Below are 19,659 nucleotides of genomic sequence, written 5' to 3'. Positions count from 1 at the left end.
CATAATTTACAGATAAGATCAGTATCAATATGATGTGCTTGTATGTTATTATTTATTGTATATATATATATATATATATATGTATATTTTTTTCCTTTTTTGTGTTGTGAAATTTTAAGCACACGCGCTTATAGAATTAGAATAATAACAGCAGAGACTCAAGCACACCCTTCTTCCATTTCTTCGTAGATAACACGCGCTTTTTAAGCATATGAGGTTTACATATACATATATACAGAATATCCTGTATAATTGATGATACAAGTGAACAGAATAATATGATTCTACAAGGAAAACGCATACTCAACATATTTTCAAAACTGAGTTTTCTTGTTCAAAATCAAATCTCATATATATATATATATATAAAAGAATTTGATTCGACATTTTTGACATGACATTTTCAAATAGAATTATTTTCTGCTTGCTTATATGATCAATTACAGGACACACCCGATATATATGTACTCATATTATTATCTATCTTACATTTTTGCAAATAGCAACAGGTTTACTTAAAAGATTCGTCTAAAACCGTGCGCGTTTCTAAAACGTTCAGTCGGCTTAATATAACATAACGAGCAAGAAATTCAACAAGATTGGCTGGTTTTCTCTACTATCTCGCTAATCCGGTCTTGTCTCTAATACTTTTTTTTTTTTTTCTTTTTTCTTATTGATTTATTTACTTTATTTATTTATATGCTTATTTTATATTTTAAGTTTCTTCTTTTTTTTTTTCTTCTTCTTCTCTTTTACTTTCCTGATTGCAATTGGAATTGCATGTTGTCATTCACAAAAGTCCTTAGTAATCACGCGTTTTAAGAGATTTGGTATAAAAGTTTGAATTATTGCCATCGATAGCAGTTGTAACAAAGTGATCATTGAATTTTATTATATTTTATATTTATTTCTTTTCTTTCTTTTTCTAATCACCTCCTCATTATCATTATCATTATTATTATTATTATTATTATTATTATTATTATTATTATTTGTTTCTTAATATTGCATACTCGTGTTTACTTTAAACGATATATATATATATACTGTGCTGTTCATTTCAGCACATCGAAAGTTTTTTCACGTAATACATACGTGTCACATATTGTGAAATTCTTCGAAACCTACAACCCTTTTCTCTTATATTAAGAGTTTAATATATTTATTCTTTGTTGTTATTTATTTAAAGAGTTATAGGTTTTTAAAGATATCAAAAGTTACAGAAAGAAAAAAAGCTATAATAATAATATTCGAAATAGAGAAAAAGAGAGAAATAGAAATATATATATATATATATATAGAAAGAGAGAAAGAGATAATAAAAAGAAAGAATGAAAGTATTTATGTAGAAATAACAATCAGTCTTATTACCGACTGAAAGTTGAAAGTCAAAAGGACTTAACCCGGCTTCTAGTCTGACTATCTCTTGAACGAGATTGCGGAGGCGTTTGTACAGACGTCGGAGTAGCTCCATCGTTATTTGGACGTGAATTACGCGAATGTTTTCGTCCGAATCTAAAGAATCGTCAGAAAAAGATCACCTCTTCTTCCAATGGTTGTTGCTGTTCTGCACGTTGATGTTGTTGTTGATACGACTCTGGAGGAGACTGTGTATTTCGAAGAGATCGATTTGAGGAATGTGTAAGACTTGTCCCGCTACCATGACTATTGCCGAGGTCAGAAGAAGAAAATGCAGATCCAGTTACGATAGCAGGGCTACTTCCTGTTCTAGTATGTCGGTCTGGACTATAATGGCTCGCAGTACTTCCACTCCTATTGATGGTACGATAATAAAAAAGAGAAAGAGAATAATTATAATAAATAAACATATTTTTTCACTTTCGATATTAATGATATCAAAATAAGAAAGCGAAAGGTAAAATAAATAAATAGATAGATAGATAGAGAAAGAAAGAAAGAAAGAAAGAAAGACATACGCGTGAAAGCAATTTTTTTTCTAAAAGCATCTAAAAGGGGAATGCCTTTGATGACATTATCTTTTTTTCCATTTAACCAATATGACCTAGTTAAACTTTTATTAATAAGATTGCTTCTATTCAGATATATAGATTTACCTTTGTTGAGGATGTAAGCGATATATCGCGAAGTTCCTTTTAATCATTTGTAGTAGTTTACGTATAGTAAATCGTCACGTAAAAGCCATTATTATAACATGCTGCTGCTAAGTTTAAAAACATGCCACAGCAGAAAGAATGAGTGATGTGAAACGAATATATATATATATGTATGTATGTACACGTATCTATTTATGTAATTATGAAGTGAAAGCAATATCGTATGACGATAAATAGTAGAAGATCGTGAGAGATTCACTTGATTTTCTACCTGCTATTGTTATTACTTCCACTTGCGAGCTTCAATGGTAGTTGCTGCTTGACAGGAAGATTGCTTTGTACTTTCTGCTGATTGGTAGCGCTGATTAAATTAATAGGTATTCTCTTAGCGTCTCCTTGCGACTTTCGTGGTTGTACGATTTCTGTACCACTTTGTGTCACGTGTGGCAGATGATTAGTTGTAGGACCTGTTGTAGAGCCTGCAACCAAAGTAACACCTTGACGTTCCAGCGCCTGCAATCGCCGATACAATTGTTCACGCTGTTGTGTAACGTCTCTTTGCTCGGCGGCCAATTGTTCTCTCTGCCTTGCTAACTCAGTTCGTTCTTCTTCCAATTGATTTTTCTCTTGTTGAGAAGCATCACGAAATGCTGCCTTTTCACGGCTAAGTTGATCCTGCAAATTTCTCAACTCCTCCAATTGACGATTTGGATTCGGTCTGTTATTCAATGATTTTCCCATACTTCCCTCCTTACATGCATTTAATTGAGCTTGTAGACCATCGATTGTCGTCATTTGATTATTGATTATACAAATCAAAGCATAGACATGATTTGATAAACGTATCGCAGTTAATTGTTGATCTTTGTTCGCATCTAATTCGGAACTTTCTTTGTCCTCTGGATTTTCTTTAGATAATTCACCAACTTTTGGGAGAATTGATCCTGCATTAATTGTTGTACTATCACGTACAGGATATCTTTCCTATAAAAAATAATAAAGACGATATAATCATGATCATAATTATTGTTAAAATTGAATATTTATTAATCTTACCTTACTATGATCAAAACCAGCGAACGTTTCTGCTCGTCTAGGAACGTAAAGAGCTGGTGGTACGTAAGCATCGCTATGACGTTCACCTGCTGAACTTAAACTTCTAGAAAGCGTTGCACCGCCAGCGCTAAATGACAATGAATCAGCCAATCGTGTGGCTTCCCGTACAGCCATAAGAATCTAAAATGATTGTTTTATTAATAATATATCATAAGTTTAATTTAATCGTTAATAGAAATAATTGTTTACCTTTTGCCGTTGAGTCGTATCTATAATTTCCATCTGAGCAAGACTAGTATAATCAAGAATTTCTTTTTCCACCTTAATCATTTTTTCATAATCATTATCATATTCATTCCAAACGTTTGTTGTACGGAAAAGTCTAGTTCGTAAATTGATTTTTTCTTCAAACAATAATGCTTGCTCAACGTCCTTTTTTCGTATTTCATCTTTTTCATTTAATTAATGTAAAATTAATTATTATAACAAATATATTATATTGTATGTGTATTTAGATTATTATAAATTATTAAACATTAAATTAGAAACTTACCAATAATTTTAACTAAGTGCGATTCCTTAGCTTTAATCATCTTTTGTCTTTCTTCTGCATAAAGCATCGATATGGAAGATGAACGTGTATCCCTTAATTCATTATTACTATTGCCATCCGTAATAACATCAGTATCATTTTCAGGATCCTGAGGACAAGCTTCAACAGCTGAACGTATTGCCTGAATCCATACATGCTTATCCTTGGGCTTTTGAACTTTTAATTCAAACATTTCAGGTTCATCTGGATTACTACTTATCAAGTAGATACCTCTGGATTCTTGACCAGCTTTTTCACGTACCAATAATTTCTGTAACGACACTACACTAGCAGCTTTATTGTCCGGAACTAAGAAAGCATATTTTTGATCTCTTTCAACTAAGAAGAATAATATATCAGAAAGAACGACTACAACAATGGCAGTCATTTTTCCACGACCTTGCATTAAATATGCCGTTCCTTCGAATTTCAATATTCTATTGAACGCCATTATATCTGATTTCTTGAACTTGGCACCACGATAAGTGGCGAATGATTTCGCGTCAATCCTAATAAATAAATTGCATTTTAAAATAATTTTATGTTTCAAAGAGCACACACATATAAATGTATATAAACTTACTTATTATAAATCTCTAATTTTCTATCTTCTCGGTCTTTATCTGCCACGCAAGCATCTACATCCGCTAAAATTTCTTTTACCAATCTCAGAGCCTTTTTTAAACTCTCTCCCTCATCTGGCATAATACCAGTTTTAATAAGTGGTTCGACTAGTAATGGATATTTTGTTAAACGTTGTGTAACAAACAATATACATTCTGGAATACCCTTCTTCTTCAATAAAGGATTTGTCTATATTCATATTAAAAATAAAAATTAATTTATCCTAAACAAGTACACATTAATAATAATAATAATAATAATAATAATAATAATAATATATAGAATCTCTTACCTGACAGTGACGTACGAAACGTGCAAATCGAGCATCATGTTGCAAATAATACTTGTAAGTTTCAACAGCTTCTCTATGACGACTACAGAATTCACCGTATGCACTTTTCATACGTTGAGAATTTTCACCTGAGAATTGTTCGACAAGTATGTCAGCGATAGTAGGAACAACAGGATTTGCATTTTGACATTTACGTAATTTCTGTAGAAATTTTAAATGAATATCAATGAGATCGCGTAATCTAGGAAACATTCGTTCCAGATTTGGTTGTCCCAAACGGAAATGACGTCGTAAACCTTCTACAAAAATCCTTTCCATTGCTAACAATACTAAACAATGATGTTTTTCTGTTAAAATAAATTCATATATATGCTCTTGTCTTTTCACTTCTCGTTCACAATGATCTACGAGACGTGATGCTACTTTTCTTCCAATGGCTGTACTCCATGAATCAGGTTCTTCCTTTCCTAAGCCCAGTTCAGGATCTAAGCCTTCGAGATCACCTACTGTAAACTGATGTGCTTCATCTCCAAAATCGAATTCCTCCCAACTACTAAAATAATAAAAAACAAAGTAGATTAAATTACTATTTAGAATATAATTAAACAAATAAACAAAGTTTGATATCATTACATACCCGGAAGCATCGCGATGTGAACCACTATCTGCATCCTTTTCCTCATTAATTGTTTGACTGTAATAGAAATACATATTATAAATAAAACAACACTATTATTATTCTTTTCAAACATTATTAATATTTCATGAAAGATTTTTAATAAAAGCATGTAATATAGATGCTTTTTATTTTTTATTTTTAATGAAAAATATAATTATAATATTACCTTCTATACAAACCCCTACTGCACATGTAAATTTCTTCCATACTTTATAATAATATTATTCAAAATATATTTTAATATTAGTGTTAGATACTAAAGGTTTTAAATATATATATATATATAGGAATATTGTGAGATTATTTTTTAAGTTAGCTTATACATTAAGATATAAGGTTTATCAATTTTCTTTTAGTTTATACATAATATATAAGGGATTCCAAGATGCAAATATGTTAAATAGAGCTTTAGTCTAAATCAGTCTAATAATATATTCTCAAATCATTATATTTATTACTTCTAAACAAACTTTATGCATATAAACCTATAATCATTATATTTCAATCGAAAATGTAACTATTATAGAACTCTAATCATTTATTCAACAAAAAAAAAAAGAAAAATTCAAATAAAATTGCAGCAACGATATACGTTAAGTAAATGTTATTAAAATAAAAATAAAAATGATGAAAATTTAAGCAAGAGAAAATCAATTGTAAAATATAAAAGAACAACAATTCAATCGATAACATGAAAATAGAAAAAAAAAATAAGAAACAGTATGATTATGAAGTTTATCATGATAATTATGAATATAGAACTAATATCATAGCATTGAGAAGGGTTACAGTTAGTAAGGGGTGTACTCTAAATCTTAGCCTTATACTTACGATTGCATTTTGTTTGTATCTATTTAATTAGTAATATAATAAAACAGATTATATTGATCAAGCTAAGATTTCAAACATACCCTAAATAATATGTATTACCTTGAATAAGACCACAGTGAAGGAATTACAGAGAAAGAGAGAGAAAGAGAGAGAAAGAAAAATGAGTGAAAGATATGAAATGAGTGAATAAACATAAATCGTATAAGCAAGCAAATCCAGAAGCACAGACAAGCACAGATTGATATTTTTATTTTTTTTATTTTATTTCTCGATATTAATTCGACGTAATATTTAATTAATGTCACTTTCTTGACACAATGTGTGTATATATGTGAGTTGTGTGTGCTGATAAAAAAATAATTTACAAATAAGAATTGATATGTAGTGTGATTCGTCCTACTAGAGATATGTAGGATAATACACGACGAACAGAAACGAGCGAACGCTTCGACAAAATAGGAAATAATACACATCAGACATCTGAGACTTACTTGACTCCGAGCTTGGTGGCAACTCGCCGCCAAGGGCTGTAGCTTGTCACTGTTTTCTTGCTGTTAATTTCCCTTTAATCGTCGAACGATCGATCGGTTTGTCGTGGTAGCACGAGAGGGAATGCACGGGGGAGGAAAAAGCACACACTGCATTAGGGCAATTTCATTTCGTGTTTTTTTGTATTTTTCCCTCCTTCAATAAAATTTCTTTACGGGCTTATTATTTCTTTTTTTTTTTTTTTTTTTTCTTTATATCGACACGTGGAAAATCCAGCTTTATATTGTGTTTTATTTTATTTCATTCCTTTTTTCTCTATTTTTTTTTTTCATGTTGTTCATGTATACTTTGAGAATTATATGTATGGTGTTAGAGATTTGTTGTAATTATATTGAGAAGGGTATCATTTTGTTTCTATATACTTATATATATATCTATATATTATTGTTTTCTTCTTAGCTAAAATGTGTAGCACGAAAAAAAAAAAATATGATCATAGTTTTAATTGTCTTTTCTAGCGGACGAAAGCACCACAGCACTTACCCAAAGCATCGTGTTATCACAAGATGAGTATCTTTCAAAAGAAAATTTCACAGCACGATATTTTTGTGCTATTTGGTTTTATATACATATATAAATCTATATATATGTATACATATATGTTAATAATATATCAATTAAGATATGTGAGACAAATTCGAGAACACGCGAAAGCCTGCTGCACTATTGATGTGGCTAATTGCAAAATCAATCAGAAATAAGAAGCTTATGAGCAAGCCAAAATCTCGGAGCAATATAATTACTATCTTATATTAAAATATATTACGAATTAAATGATCATATATATACAAAAAAATACAAAAAAAAAAATCTAAATTGACAAAATAACGAATAGCAATTTTTGTTAATTCGATCATTCTTTTCATTTAATAATCAGCATAAGTGATGAAAAAAAAAAAAAGAAAACTCCGAGCTTGGGCTTAGCCATGCCAATTGCGTGCGAATCTCAATCACAGTTACGCGGACCCAATGCAAATATTAAATAGTGATATACATAAATAAATGCAGTTACCTTCCACTTCCAGATGATGCTGGCAATGGTAACGAAGCTGTAGAACCTCTTTTCACGCTGTTGTTACTTGTAACTGAAGAAATACTTGACGTTGATTTAATAACAGCCTTCACAGAATGATGTTTAGATTTACTACATTCTGATGCTATATGATCCTTGCACCCTTGACTTTGATGTATCGACAATCCACAATCTAAAATTAGAAAAAACGATTTGTCAGTTTTAAACGTATAATATTTCGTACAAGTTTTATTATATTGTATTTACTTTCACAATGAAGAATTGGTTTACTAGTTGATTGCTTCATGCAAACATCACATTGATAATTTCCTTGTGTTCCAGTTGTCATTGTTATCCACGCATGTTGTTGTTGACTATTTTTCTTGCCACTTTTATCCTACGAAAATATTTAACATGAAATTTGAATCACAAAATTAGAAAGTAAGAAAATATAACGATAGCAATAAAATTTATTTGTCTACCTTTTTCTTACGGAAAAAAATAGAGCCACGCTTTCTTCTGGTCTTCTCAGAATGTTGATCGTCATACGCAGTTTCTCTGTAAATTAAAATAGTATTTTATTTTTATATTTTTTTACATTTTATTTGTTTACATTTTCCAAACATTTTTCTTCGTATTTTGCAGAAAAATTAAATACACAAGTATACAATTAAATAAATGTATATTTAAAATAATATAAATTCTGCACATATACACAAATGTATAATACAAAAAAAGCACTTTCCCATTCATACAAATAAAATACTTACTCGTTCTAACAGCACATTAACAGTTAACTGGACATTTGGAATGCCCCCTCTGTCTTCACAATATTTATGACTATGTAATGTGTGAAAGTTGTGACGCTGCAAGAAATGCAACGCCCCAAAATACCCCCACCGCTCAAAGAAACGACGATATAACATAAGAAATGATGACACACGTTGGAGGTACTATGAATTGTACTTTAGTATGTGTAAAGATAATCAAACTTTTGTACAATTAATATTAAAAGACTCTTTTTTACAATTTCAACAAATACAAAAATCAATTAGGATTATATACAAAAGTTTCTATTAAATCTAATTCCAATGTTGTTTATTTTTATTCATATTACTTGAATTTGAAATGAACTTTTAGAATATATCATTCTAACTAAATTATATCTTAGCTTCGTTATTAATGGATGAAAAACTTATGAGTAAATACATTTGAAGTGGGGGATCGGAGCCGTGCTGTCTAACAACGAGGATTTCATTCATTCATGTGTTAACAGTAATTGAAATATAATCTACATTTATCTTCTTAAGAGTTTGTTACATAGTTGAAAATAAAAGAAGCATTTACATGAATCTAAATAAGTGAATGTGTGAGTATCATATTTCATGCATCGATGGAAATAATGTTTTATAATAATAATAATAATAATAATAATAATAATAATAATAATAATAATAATAATAATAATATATATGTCAATAAAAGTGTTGACATTTGTTGCAACCAAATATAAACACAAAAAGCAACTTACGCTGCAAGAGAAGGTGTTGTCCGTGTACCGGAGTCTGTGAGATGCGTATGAATTGGCGGTGTAACGATGGAAGGGGTTGAAATAGATTTCTGAAGAGGTAAACGTGCACCAGTTAAACCTGGCATCAAACTGCTACTTTCACCTAATCTTTGACTACTTCTTTTAGATACAATCTTCTGATATTCGCTCTGTGACAGGAAATTACATACGTATATCACTATACCTATTATATTTAGACCAATATTTCTAATCTAAAATTACCTGCACAAGGTCTGCCTCATTTAAGGAATGAGTACTTGCTTGTGGTCTGCATGCTCGATTACCTACCCCTACGGTTCCACTACAAGATTTTCCATCTAGTTCTAGTTCCATTTCACTGTCCAGACTACTTAAACTAATGCTGCGTTGTCGCTGAAATAATAATAATAAATAATATTTTGCATCGAAGCATTAAAAATAATAAATCAAATTATTTTACAATGCAAGAAAAAAATGTATATCAAGCGATAAAATAAAATAAAGCATAATATCAGAACAAACGAATAATGCATGTATATTAACCATATTTTGTGCTTGTAGGTGATTTTGTCCGGAATATCTGCGTCTGCCACGTCTGCTATCTTCCAAATCCGTCCAACTTCGTCTTCTATCTATACCCTCTACAGGTGGCACATGAGAACTTATAGATGGAAAATGTGTCGGAGAGCTATTAGTTGAACAATTAGCAAGGAGATCCGGATCAGAAGCTTCATGATTATTGGAACGTGATCCACCCTCAGCAAATATCCACGGACATAAAGAAGGACACGAAGAGGTCATGCGATTATTGTATCCCAAAGTGTTTATCGTCAAATCTTTCATACGTTGAATCTGGTCTTGAATTTCGTGCAAATGTTGCAAATTGTCCTCTGTAAAAAATACAAAAGAAAAGAAAAAAAAAGTAATATTTCGATAACTATAAATAATGAGACGGATGGAATAATTTCTTATTACTTAAAACATGAAATCTAAATAAAAATATTTACCTAAGACAGGATAGTTCTTAGCAAGACCAGGAGAATGAGGTGTAACACTAATAATGGGTACAAGAGGATTAGGCTGAGTTTGAATGTTAGTACCAAGCGTAAGCAACGGATGTTGCTGTTGTTGTACAGAATTTCCTCCAGACATGGTGATTGTTTTGTTGGTATTATCTTCGGTATAACCTGTCTCTGCAACTATGTTTCCATGTAGACTCAGACCACCGATATCTCCATTAATAGTAGGCACACGGTCGCAGTCGGAATGTGATGATCCAAGGTAATCTGTTATTACATCCTCTTCGCTATCCTCTCCACTATTGGGACATTCATCTATAAAAAAAATATTAATATTGATATTAACGTATACTTCTAAGGTAAAATATGAAATTGACAATGGGTATTTATCATTTACATTGATATATCTAATTTGTCCTAATCCATTTTCATTAAAAATTATGTCATCTTTCTGTAATTAAATAAAATAGATAATAAGCAGATCCAAAGAAGAAAAAGAAGAAGAATAAGAAAGGGAAAAAGAATGAAATGTCATGATGCAGTGTAGTACAATGCAGAGAATGAAAGTCATATGTATCGTCGAACGACACACTTTAGGAACCATATCGCGACATAGAGTAAAAACCGATACTGAAATGAACGTCCTCGCGCCTATTGACTGCAAGAAGAACAAACAGAAACATCTACTGACAATCGAGCTAGTCTCCCGATCTTTGTGTCGCGCGACGGCACTATGAACCATATTCAATAGAAATTAGGTCAAATTATTCCGCGCTAGGTACTACTGTTCCTACTGCATCGGATATTACAAAAGAAAAATTACATAGACGAATAATTCGATTTTATCTGATCTTTTTAATCTACATTTTCACACAATAAGAAAAAAAGAAAAAAAGAAAACCACCAAAATAATTCAAATTAAACAATATCATACGTATATATCCAAGGTATGTATGAGCTCGTCTATACATGATTTGTGAAACGTCAAGTACTACACGAATGGTGACATCGTGATAATGATAAGGATTACGTGTGGAAAGAGAAGAAAAAAATATTAAATCTATACTTGTATATCTAGAAGCGCGGGAGCTCATCGATAAACGTTTGATTCTTCTAGTATCTTATATTAATGACAGGTGTTTTTTGAAATTGGGGAAGTAAAAAGAAAGATAGAAAAAGACAGATAGACATAAAGAGGGTGAATCGTACCACGATTACGTTTCCTCCCCCACAGTTTTGACTCTTTTCTCACTATTTATCTCATAATACTTTCTTATTAACGAATAAAAACAAATATTCTTCTTTTTTTAATTAACTTGACAATAGAATAATCTTCGATTAAATATGTTTTGTTTAAATCACACCGATTCTAAGTTATCGCAACTTATTGTTATTCTCTTTCGTGTAAATAAGAACGGTGGTGCATGTACTGCTGCTACTACTACTAACACATACATACACTCGTTCACAGAGAGTGTCTCGAGAATCAGTAGCAGCACTTTTCCGGGTAGTAGGGGGTAGACAGACTGTTGCTTTTCCCCGTAGCGCTGCTTCCAAGCGCAAACTGAATTGATCCATCGTGCGCGCTACCCCCACCTTTAAAGTCAAACCACCACCCCTACCCTATTATCACCCGCCGACCTTCGGAACTTCTACCTCTCCGCCCACCAAATGCGACTTGTCTTCTCCCTTCTTCCTCCTCCAAAATCTACCCACACACGTGACATACCACCTGACGTATACGGTCATACGTACATATTATATTTTTACATATACATACACATACATACATATCATATATGTATATATATATATATATATATTCATCTCTACGTTTTCATAAAAATATATTTTTATATAAATATATATATCACCGTATGACATCTTTAAAGATTTAACATTTTCCAATATTTAAATGTAATAGTTATGTAGAAAATCTAAAGAATACTTTTTTTTTCCATGCTTTCAGCCAATACTTGGCCCAGACCGTGATGACTCTATCTATCTTTCTCTTTCTCTTTCTTTTTCATTGCCAACCTGCCTTCTTTCCTTTCTTCTCCTCCTCCTCCTCATCCATTCTCCAACTCACCCTTCTTTCCCTACCTTTTCATCTCCATCATCTCCATCTCCACCTCCACCTTTTCTACATCCTCTTTTTCGTTCTTTCGAATCTCCAATGCACATTATACTTTACTGTCTACAACACCCTACAAACCTCTACTCCCCCTTTTATCACACCCACCCACCCCTCATTATTACCTGCATATACTACTATGTACTATATATGTAATACGACCTCTCGATAATTTCATATATTTATTTGAAATTATTGGCGCACAATAGTGAATCGATTTAAATTTTCGATATAACTTTATCGAGACACGATATATGTTTTAAAATCTAACGTTTATTACTAACGTTACTATAATTATTATTTCTTTTATGTCATTGATTGTAAGATTGAATGATAAGCATGTACCTTCTTAGTATCATGATAGAAGAATCAAATGACGCATTAATAAATATGTCGTTATCATTATCGTGTCATTGATTTTATATATATTTTTTTCATTGTTTAGATTACAAAGTTACTATGATATTATTATTATATCGTAACGATTTTATATATATATATAAATAGATTGTATTTAAAATTTCAATATGTTTTTGTTCGATTATTTAATTTTACCGCCTTTCTTTATTGCACATATGAATATTAGTGCAATTATTATTGGTAGAAATTTATTTCGCAATCACGTGATCTACGACCAATGAAATAACCAAGTACTTTATATACGTCTAGTTTTACACGTATTGAAAAATTATTATTATTATTATTATTATTATTATTATTATTATTATTGGTAGATTTCACAGTCGATTACAGCGATTAAAGTTGCAGAGACTTTTAAAATATTCTAAATAATTTAACATCGAACGTTATTCGATTTCGTATCTTCTTTTTTTTTTTTATAAATATCGATTAAATTTTGATAATATGTTTCAAGTATAGAATTTTGACTTTATTTCTTTTTAATTTTATAATTTGTTAATCACTTTTATACAAATCATGAATACTAGAATATATGTAACTTATTTTTGTTTCGTTGACATAAATATATACAATAATAAAATATATACCATAATATAATTGAAAATATTTTACAGAAAATATATTATTCGGTTAATAGAATTAAAGATATAACATTTACGTGCATATAAAAATGCATATATAGTGTTTAAAGTTGTTTACATTTGTTTATAGAACTTACACGTTTAATAAAATGTGTTATGAAAAGAAAAGGAGTAAGAAGAAAAAAGGCATTATTATTTGGGCAAGCAAGAGTTATATTTTTGTTTTGTTTTATTAGGTTAGTGCAATAAAAAAGTTTTGTTACTAAATGAAAGAAATAATGTATATAGATATAGATGTGTATATACATAAATATATATGTACATATATTATTTTATTACATAGGACAAGCATGTAAATCTAAAAATATAGTAAAATTGCAATAATAATAAGAGTAATATTAACTTACCGGATGAAAATGGAGCTAGTACCTCCTGCCGTTTCTCCATGTTTCTTTATTTTTTTTTTTTATTCTTTATTTCCTTGTCTTGCTTCAACAATGTTTTGAGAAATGTCTGATTTTTGTATGTTGATGATCTGAAAAATTGTCAAAATATTTAATATCATTTTCTACGAATTGCATATATCATTGGCAATAATATTAATTCAAGTATTATAATTGTGTAAATCAAATTTTCGAAATAGAAAATATGATTTTTATCATTAAAATGAGAAATAAGTGAATTTTATTAAAAATTGACGATGTTAAAGAAGAAGGCATTGTTAATCGTAAGTGCATTTAATTTAGACAACTAAAAGGTGTCTTACGTACACACTTTGTTACCAAAGGAAGCCGTATTGACAGGTGAACATAGTTTAACTTTTAACTATAATAATAGAATCAACAAGTACGTACCGAAAATGTAATAACTTTTTTATAAATCCATTAGTATCGAATGTGCTTTATCCTGCCTTAGTACTTTATAAAATAATGAAATATATAGTAACGGAAAATAATTTCCTACATCGAAGGCACGTCGACCATTTTGTACTAGTTAAAGTATATACGCTCGGTAGACGACAATACAGTATAGTAAAGGATGGAGTAATCTCCGTGTATTGGCTGTAACGTTCAAAAATAGATTAAGGAAAGATTATTCACGGTTATGTTGTCTTTTCCAATATTTTAAATATAAACTACAAAAATTGTATATACCTAAATCTAAAACTAGTCATTCACATTTTTCATGAAACTTATTTTTTCATTATATATTAAAGAAAAAAATAAACGACTGATATAGAACGTTTTGAAAATATAATATTTCGAAGATATACTCAAAAATGATTGGTCGGTCTCAGTTGGTGCATTAGATTAACTGTCCAATCGATAAAAATGTCCACTCGAGACGAAGTCAATGCTGGTAACAAAAATAACTAGAAATTAATCTAGTGTTTTTAGGAAACTTTTGGTGGTAATAGAAGGTATAAAATTTTAAGAATGATAGGTGTCAATGTGAAGAACTGTCAGAAGTGTCGAATGACGTTATTTGATTACACATAGGAATAAAGTATATCCTTACTATATAATACATATATATATGTATGATATTTATGTGTACATATATATATGAATGTATATTATATTTATATATGACAAAAGAGAATCACATTATTATTTGATGGTAGATCAAAAGACGAAATAATAAAGATGATACAGTCGTTATATACAGTATTACATATAGGAGTGTGTTAAACCGATACGAATAACCTGGCTATCTATTAAAGTTACTATCCTGTCGATTATCCATTAATAATATCATGTTTAAGAAATGTTTCATTTATTTTTAATGATATTATGTGTATTTTACTATGAAAGCAAATAATGGAGGTTTCTGAGACGCGAAACCTCGTTAGAGATTTAGACTTGACTCTTCAACCCCGTATCGCACCACGTTATAAAACTTGGCTTCCCCTTGCTACGCAGCAGGTAATTTATTCTATTTATTGTCTATGTTAATTTTTTATTTTTACGATACATTATACATATACATATATATACGATACATTATACACATATATATATATATGATTTTTATTATTTGTATTAATAGATTAATTTAATGTCTATACTTGTGCTATGTATATGTATATATATATTTTAAATAATAACATTTGTGGTATTCTCATAATTATAATTTATTATATAAATAATATATTTTTTCTTACATGGGATATTTGTTTCAGTTGAGACTTAGGAGCTTGATTCAAATAATTGGATATAAATTGAGAACAAATGTAAATAGCGAAATCAGTTGGTTTTATTATACTTTACATAGAACAACTATGTCATCGCCGATATATACAAGCGAATTAATAGATAATGCCAATCCTAGATGGTCTAGCTTGGAAGTACCTACTTTACATGCCACAGGTTACTCATCTGCCAGTGGTGAGCTTAACAATCTGTTAGTACCTTAAACGCAGTTTTCTACTTGAAATGATATTGTAGGGGATTATTATATTTATTTACATGAATTGCTTTAAAACGTGTTTAAAAAATTTAAGCAAAGGGCACTGATACTTAGCTTAACATTTTTTAACTAAGCACAACAAGGATTGGGTTGTCTTAGACACAAAAAATGAACAGTTTTTTAAAAATCACTGTTGTACTGTTACACTACTCATTAAAAAAAAAACTTTGAAGTCTCTTACAATATCATTAGTTATTATTTTTATCGCAATGGTACTCTTAAATTATTCATTAGTTTGTTTCAATTTATAGAATAGGTGATAAATATTATATACATCTATTTTCTTTTTTTTACAAATAGAAATAATCCTAAGGCTATGGAAAAGAACAGCTATGGGTAGTAATACATCAGATATAATTGTATTCACATGGGGTATTTCTTTTACCGGCCTTGCATATATTGGTCCTAAATTGCCCAACAACATGGAAAAAATTCTTAAAGAAAATTCAATAATTTTTTACTTCAATGGAGGTTTTTTTACACCTGCATATTGTTTCATAACAACACCAGAATTAAAAAGATATCTTCGTATAAGTGTTAACACAAGCGAAGTAAAAGACAGTTATACTGTAAATAAATTGACCAGCTTGAGAAGCAAGATGCAAGCGCTAAAACAACAGACCAATTCGGTGGAAGCTTTAAGGAAACGCATTGCCTCTGGTGATAATTTTCAAACACCAAAATATCCTCAATCTTCTTTGAATAGATTATTTCAGCCTCGTACAGTTAATAGAGAAAAAAAAGCTGAAATACTTAAAATACGTAAGGAATTAGAAATGGCCAAATTTCGAACAAAACTATTAGAACAAGAAAGGGCAAGGAAAATGGGAGAATTAAGAGTATTAAACCAATTACATGCTACTATTACAGAAGAAAATCAAGATCATGGTACACTTTGAATTTTAATCTTATCAACTTAATACATACAAATGTAATGTTGTAATTAATTTAATTGTATACAGGTTCCGATTTAATGGAAAGATATAGAGAACTTAACAAAGATATTGAAAGATTGCATGAATGGCGTCAAAGTCATATTGATACCAGAGAAACTTATATTCAAATGAGCAATCAATTAGCTCATCGTCGACGTCAATTAATTTCAGAACTAAGTTTAATTTATCCTATTAAACAGGTATAACAATTTATACGATCAATATATATAATCTTTAAATTAATATATTTCATATAGTTAATAGCTTAATTTATTTCAAATGTTATTATTTAGGATAGCAATGGAAAATTCACAATACATGACATACATTTACCAGATAGCGAAGATTTGGAATTGGCAAATGATACTCAAGTAGCCGTGGCATTGGGCTTTGTAACACATACAACACAAATGATTGCAAATTTTCTCAATATACCTACTAGATATCCTATCATACATTATGGTTCTCGTAGTAAAATTATAGATCATATTATAGAGAACCTTCCTGATAATGATAGGCAGTAAGTATTATCAATATTTTTCTCTATAATAAATTATTCATGAAAATAAAATATTTTGTAAACAAATATTTTTCTAGATTTCCATTATTTGCCAAAGGTAAAGATAGATTGCAATTTCACTATGCTGTTTATCTATTAAATAAAAACATAGCTCAATTACGTTGGTATTGTGGTCTTCCTACTACCGATTTAAGAGCCACGTTATCAAATCTATCGACTTTGTTAAAAATGAAGCCAAACCAATCACAGTAAGTATGTTTGTAATAGTTCATATATTATGGCAAATCTATTAAAGAGAAAGTAATTAATTCCCTTACAGTTTGGATAATTCAAAAAGAACATTTTCTACTTCATCGTTAGATACAGAAGTAGGTAATGGTAAACAGAATGTTCCTCTTACACCGCCAATACAGAAAATTATTTTTGAGAAATGCCACAGATCTTCACGATCGATGGGCCAATTAAAATCAATTAAATCTTCCTTGGGATCTTCTTTAGATCAAGGTCTAGATAAGCCTGTACAGCCTCTTGTTTTAGGTAGTCAATCAAAACGAATTTGCAAATCGGAAGAAAGTGCCATAGACGACAGAACATTAATGTTAGCTAGAAACAGATCTAGCACTAGCAGTAACGAAACATTAAATTGTACTGTACTGAATAATACTATCACTACAAATGTAAGTGATGATTTTCTTCAAAATAATGATTGCGTTACGATTGACAGTAATATTGAAATAACAATACCTACATCTGTGTCTAAATCAGTAAATGTTACTGATAGTTTAGAAGGTTCTGTCAGTATTAGGGATAGAAGTTCTAATTCCATAAGTAGTTGTGAAATGGCCTTAAGTGGTAGCCAAAATGATGGAGACGAAAGCCCGAATGAAAAAAGTACGATCAAAAGAGAGGAGACCGAACAAAATATTTCATCAACGAATCATGACAATGTAAAAAACATTGAAGATAACATGGAGGATAAAATGAAAAACGGAGAACATACCAATACGTCACATTTAGATAATAGTACTTCAGAAGATTATTTTATGCATTATAACGTCAAAAATGATTACAATTTTGACGTTTTAGAACAAACAGGACCCTTCACGATTAATTCGTCTAAAGAACGTAATGCTAAATCTTGTTTGTCTTTAGATGATATTATAAGATGTACTTATGATGAAACTGAAAAGAACGAAAGAACAAATTCTATTTCCAGTTATACGGAAAAGTGTCATATAACTAACAAAAAAGTATTAGGTAAACAATTTTCTTCTCAACTAAGGTGAGTAAATTTGGTAAATGAATATATTAAAAATTATTCATTTTATTATTGCTATGAGATATCACAAAGGAACATTATATTTTTACTCGCTTTAGGCCGAATGAAGAAGTAGGACAACAAAGTGAACACTGGTCTGAAGAAAATGAAGAGGATATCTTAATTAAACATAACGCGATGGTAATTATCAATAATATTTGATTATGTTTAATCTTATCTCTTATATATACAATCGTTACATATGTTGCGTTTATAATTTTCAGTTAAATAAAGATTCATTAATGGCGACACAAAAAAGCGACAATACTGTCACCGATTATAATTGTATGGTCGAAGAAAAAATGAATCAGTGCGAATTTCAAGCATCAAGCGATTATATAGATATTATTAGACGCAGTTCAGAAAATGTCTATGCACGTACTGAAGCCTTAGCTAATAAGAAAACTAGCTTCAAAGTTATGAAACCACGGCTGTAATATTTATTAATTGAAATATAAAGTTATTGTATATGCGAGTAAATCTTGTAAAAAAAAAAAAAAAAAAAAAAAATTTAAAAGAGTTATTCTCAGTACATATAGAAGAAGAATATGTGTTAGGATCAAAGTATGTAACTTTGATCGAATTTATCTTTATTATTGTTGCAAAAAGAAAAATAGTAAATGATGGGAAAGAAAAGAAGGGTTACATTGTTTTATAAATATTATTTTCTTAAAAGTATAATCGCGCCGTAAATACACACGCATTCGAATACAAATTTATATCATAAAACAATAAATATAATCGTAGTAATTTTTCATAGAAGTTACATAATTGCATTGAGAAATCGTAGTAGACGAGAGAAAAAGTAAAAAGTAAAAAGATTATGTGATTCTATTTATAATATCTCGATATAATTTTTTCTATCTTTAATAATGTTCTTCTATAGCTTGCTTAATTGTATAATATATACATAGTATTTGTGATTTATATATTTTATCTATTATCTTTTAAATGATTATATTTTGTTAAGCAAATGTGACATCATGTATATTTCTAAACAAAAT

The 19,659-nt window shown here is 29.8% G+C and overlaps 2 protein-coding genes across 7 annotated transcripts; one reads left to right on the top strand and one right to left on the bottom strand.

Annotated features, from left to right (window-relative positions):
- Positions 1-648: 648 nt before the first annotated feature.
- On the bottom strand, positions 649-14,706 carry cyst (rho guanine nucleotide exchange factor 18 cysts). 5 transcript variants are annotated; one of them, XM_015316137.2, is made up of 19 exons: positions 14,568-14,706; positions 14,268-14,474; positions 13,821-13,948; positions 10,267-10,593; positions 9,803-10,149; positions 9,503-9,652; positions 9,242-9,429; positions 8,193-8,268; positions 7,978-8,107; positions 7,711-7,903; positions 6,641-6,712; positions 5,277-5,333; positions 4,640-5,192; positions 4,307-4,536; positions 3,685-4,232; positions 3,381-3,580; positions 3,132-3,311; positions 2,347-3,059; positions 649-1,773 (listed from the first exon to the last, which is right to left on the bottom strand). In XM_015316137.2, the coding sequence occupies exons 3-19, from the start codon at positions 13,858-13,860 to the stop codon at positions 1,527-1,529; spliced, it is 4,251 nt and encodes a 1,416-aa protein (XP_015171623.1). In that variant the 5' UTR covers positions 13,861-13,948; positions 14,268-14,474; positions 14,568-14,706; the 3' UTR covers positions 649-1,526. The 5 variants fall into 5 exon arrangements, with proteins under 5 accessions (XP_015171623.1, XP_015171625.1, XP_015171624.1 ...); XM_015316139.2 differs by having other exon boundaries at positions 10,360-10,593; XM_015316138.2 differs by lacking the exon at positions 6,641-6,712.
- Positions 14,707-14,842: 136 nt separating this feature from the next.
- On the top strand, positions 14,843-19,358 carry Uvrag (UV-resistance associated gene). 2 transcript variants are annotated; one of them, XM_015316141.2, is made up of 9 exons: positions 14,843-15,338; positions 15,596-15,800; positions 16,183-16,770; positions 16,845-17,017; positions 17,111-17,337; positions 17,415-17,585; positions 17,657-18,619; positions 18,715-18,796; positions 18,880-19,358. In XM_015316141.2, exons 1-9 carry the CDS (start codon positions 15,234-15,236, stop codon positions 19,090-19,092), a joined length of 2,727 nt encoding a protein of 908 aa, XP_015171627.1. In that variant the 5' UTR covers positions 14,843-15,233; the 3' UTR covers positions 19,093-19,358. The 2 variants fall into 2 exon arrangements, with proteins under 2 accessions (XP_015171627.1, XP_015171628.1); XM_015316142.2 differs by lacking the exon at positions 14,843-15,338 and having other exon boundaries at positions 15,676-15,816.
- The last annotated feature ends 301 nt before the right edge of the window (positions 19,359-19,659 follow it).

Source organism: Polistes dominula, unplaced genomic scaffold, assembly GCF_049000335.1.
Source record: "Polistes dominula isolate Pdom_NZ unplaced genomic scaffold, Pdom_raw_medaka contig_73, whole genome shotgun sequence".
Lineage (NCBI taxonomy): Eukaryota > Metazoa > Arthropoda > Insecta > Hymenoptera > Vespidae > Polistes > Polistes dominula.
This window is presented reverse-complemented; position numbering and strand designations above follow the sequence as displayed.

Coding starts and splice junctions, on each gene's coding strand:
- cyst (XM_015316137.2), bottom strand. CDS start 13,860: ATGGAGAAACGGCAGGAGGTACTAGCTCCATTTTCATCCG. Junction 9,653..9,802: donor ACCTACAAGCACAAAATATG/GTTAATATACAT, acceptor TTATTATTTCAG/CGACAACGCAGCATTAGTTT. Junction 6,713..7,710: donor GCATCATCTGGAAGTGGAAG/GTAACTGCATTT, acceptor CGACGATTAAAG/GGAAATTAACAGCAAGAAAA.
- Uvrag (XM_015316141.2), top strand. CDS start 15,234: ATGGAGGTTTCTGAGACGCGAAACCTCGTTAGAGATTTAGACTTGACT. Junction 15,339..15,595: donor TTCCCCTTGCTACGCAGCAG/GTAATTTATTCT, acceptor TATTTGTTTCAG/TTGAGACTTAGGAGCTTGAT. Junction 17,586..17,656: donor ATGAAGCCAAACCAATCACA/GTAAGTATGTTT, acceptor ATTCCCTTACAG/TTTGGATAATTCAAAAAGAA.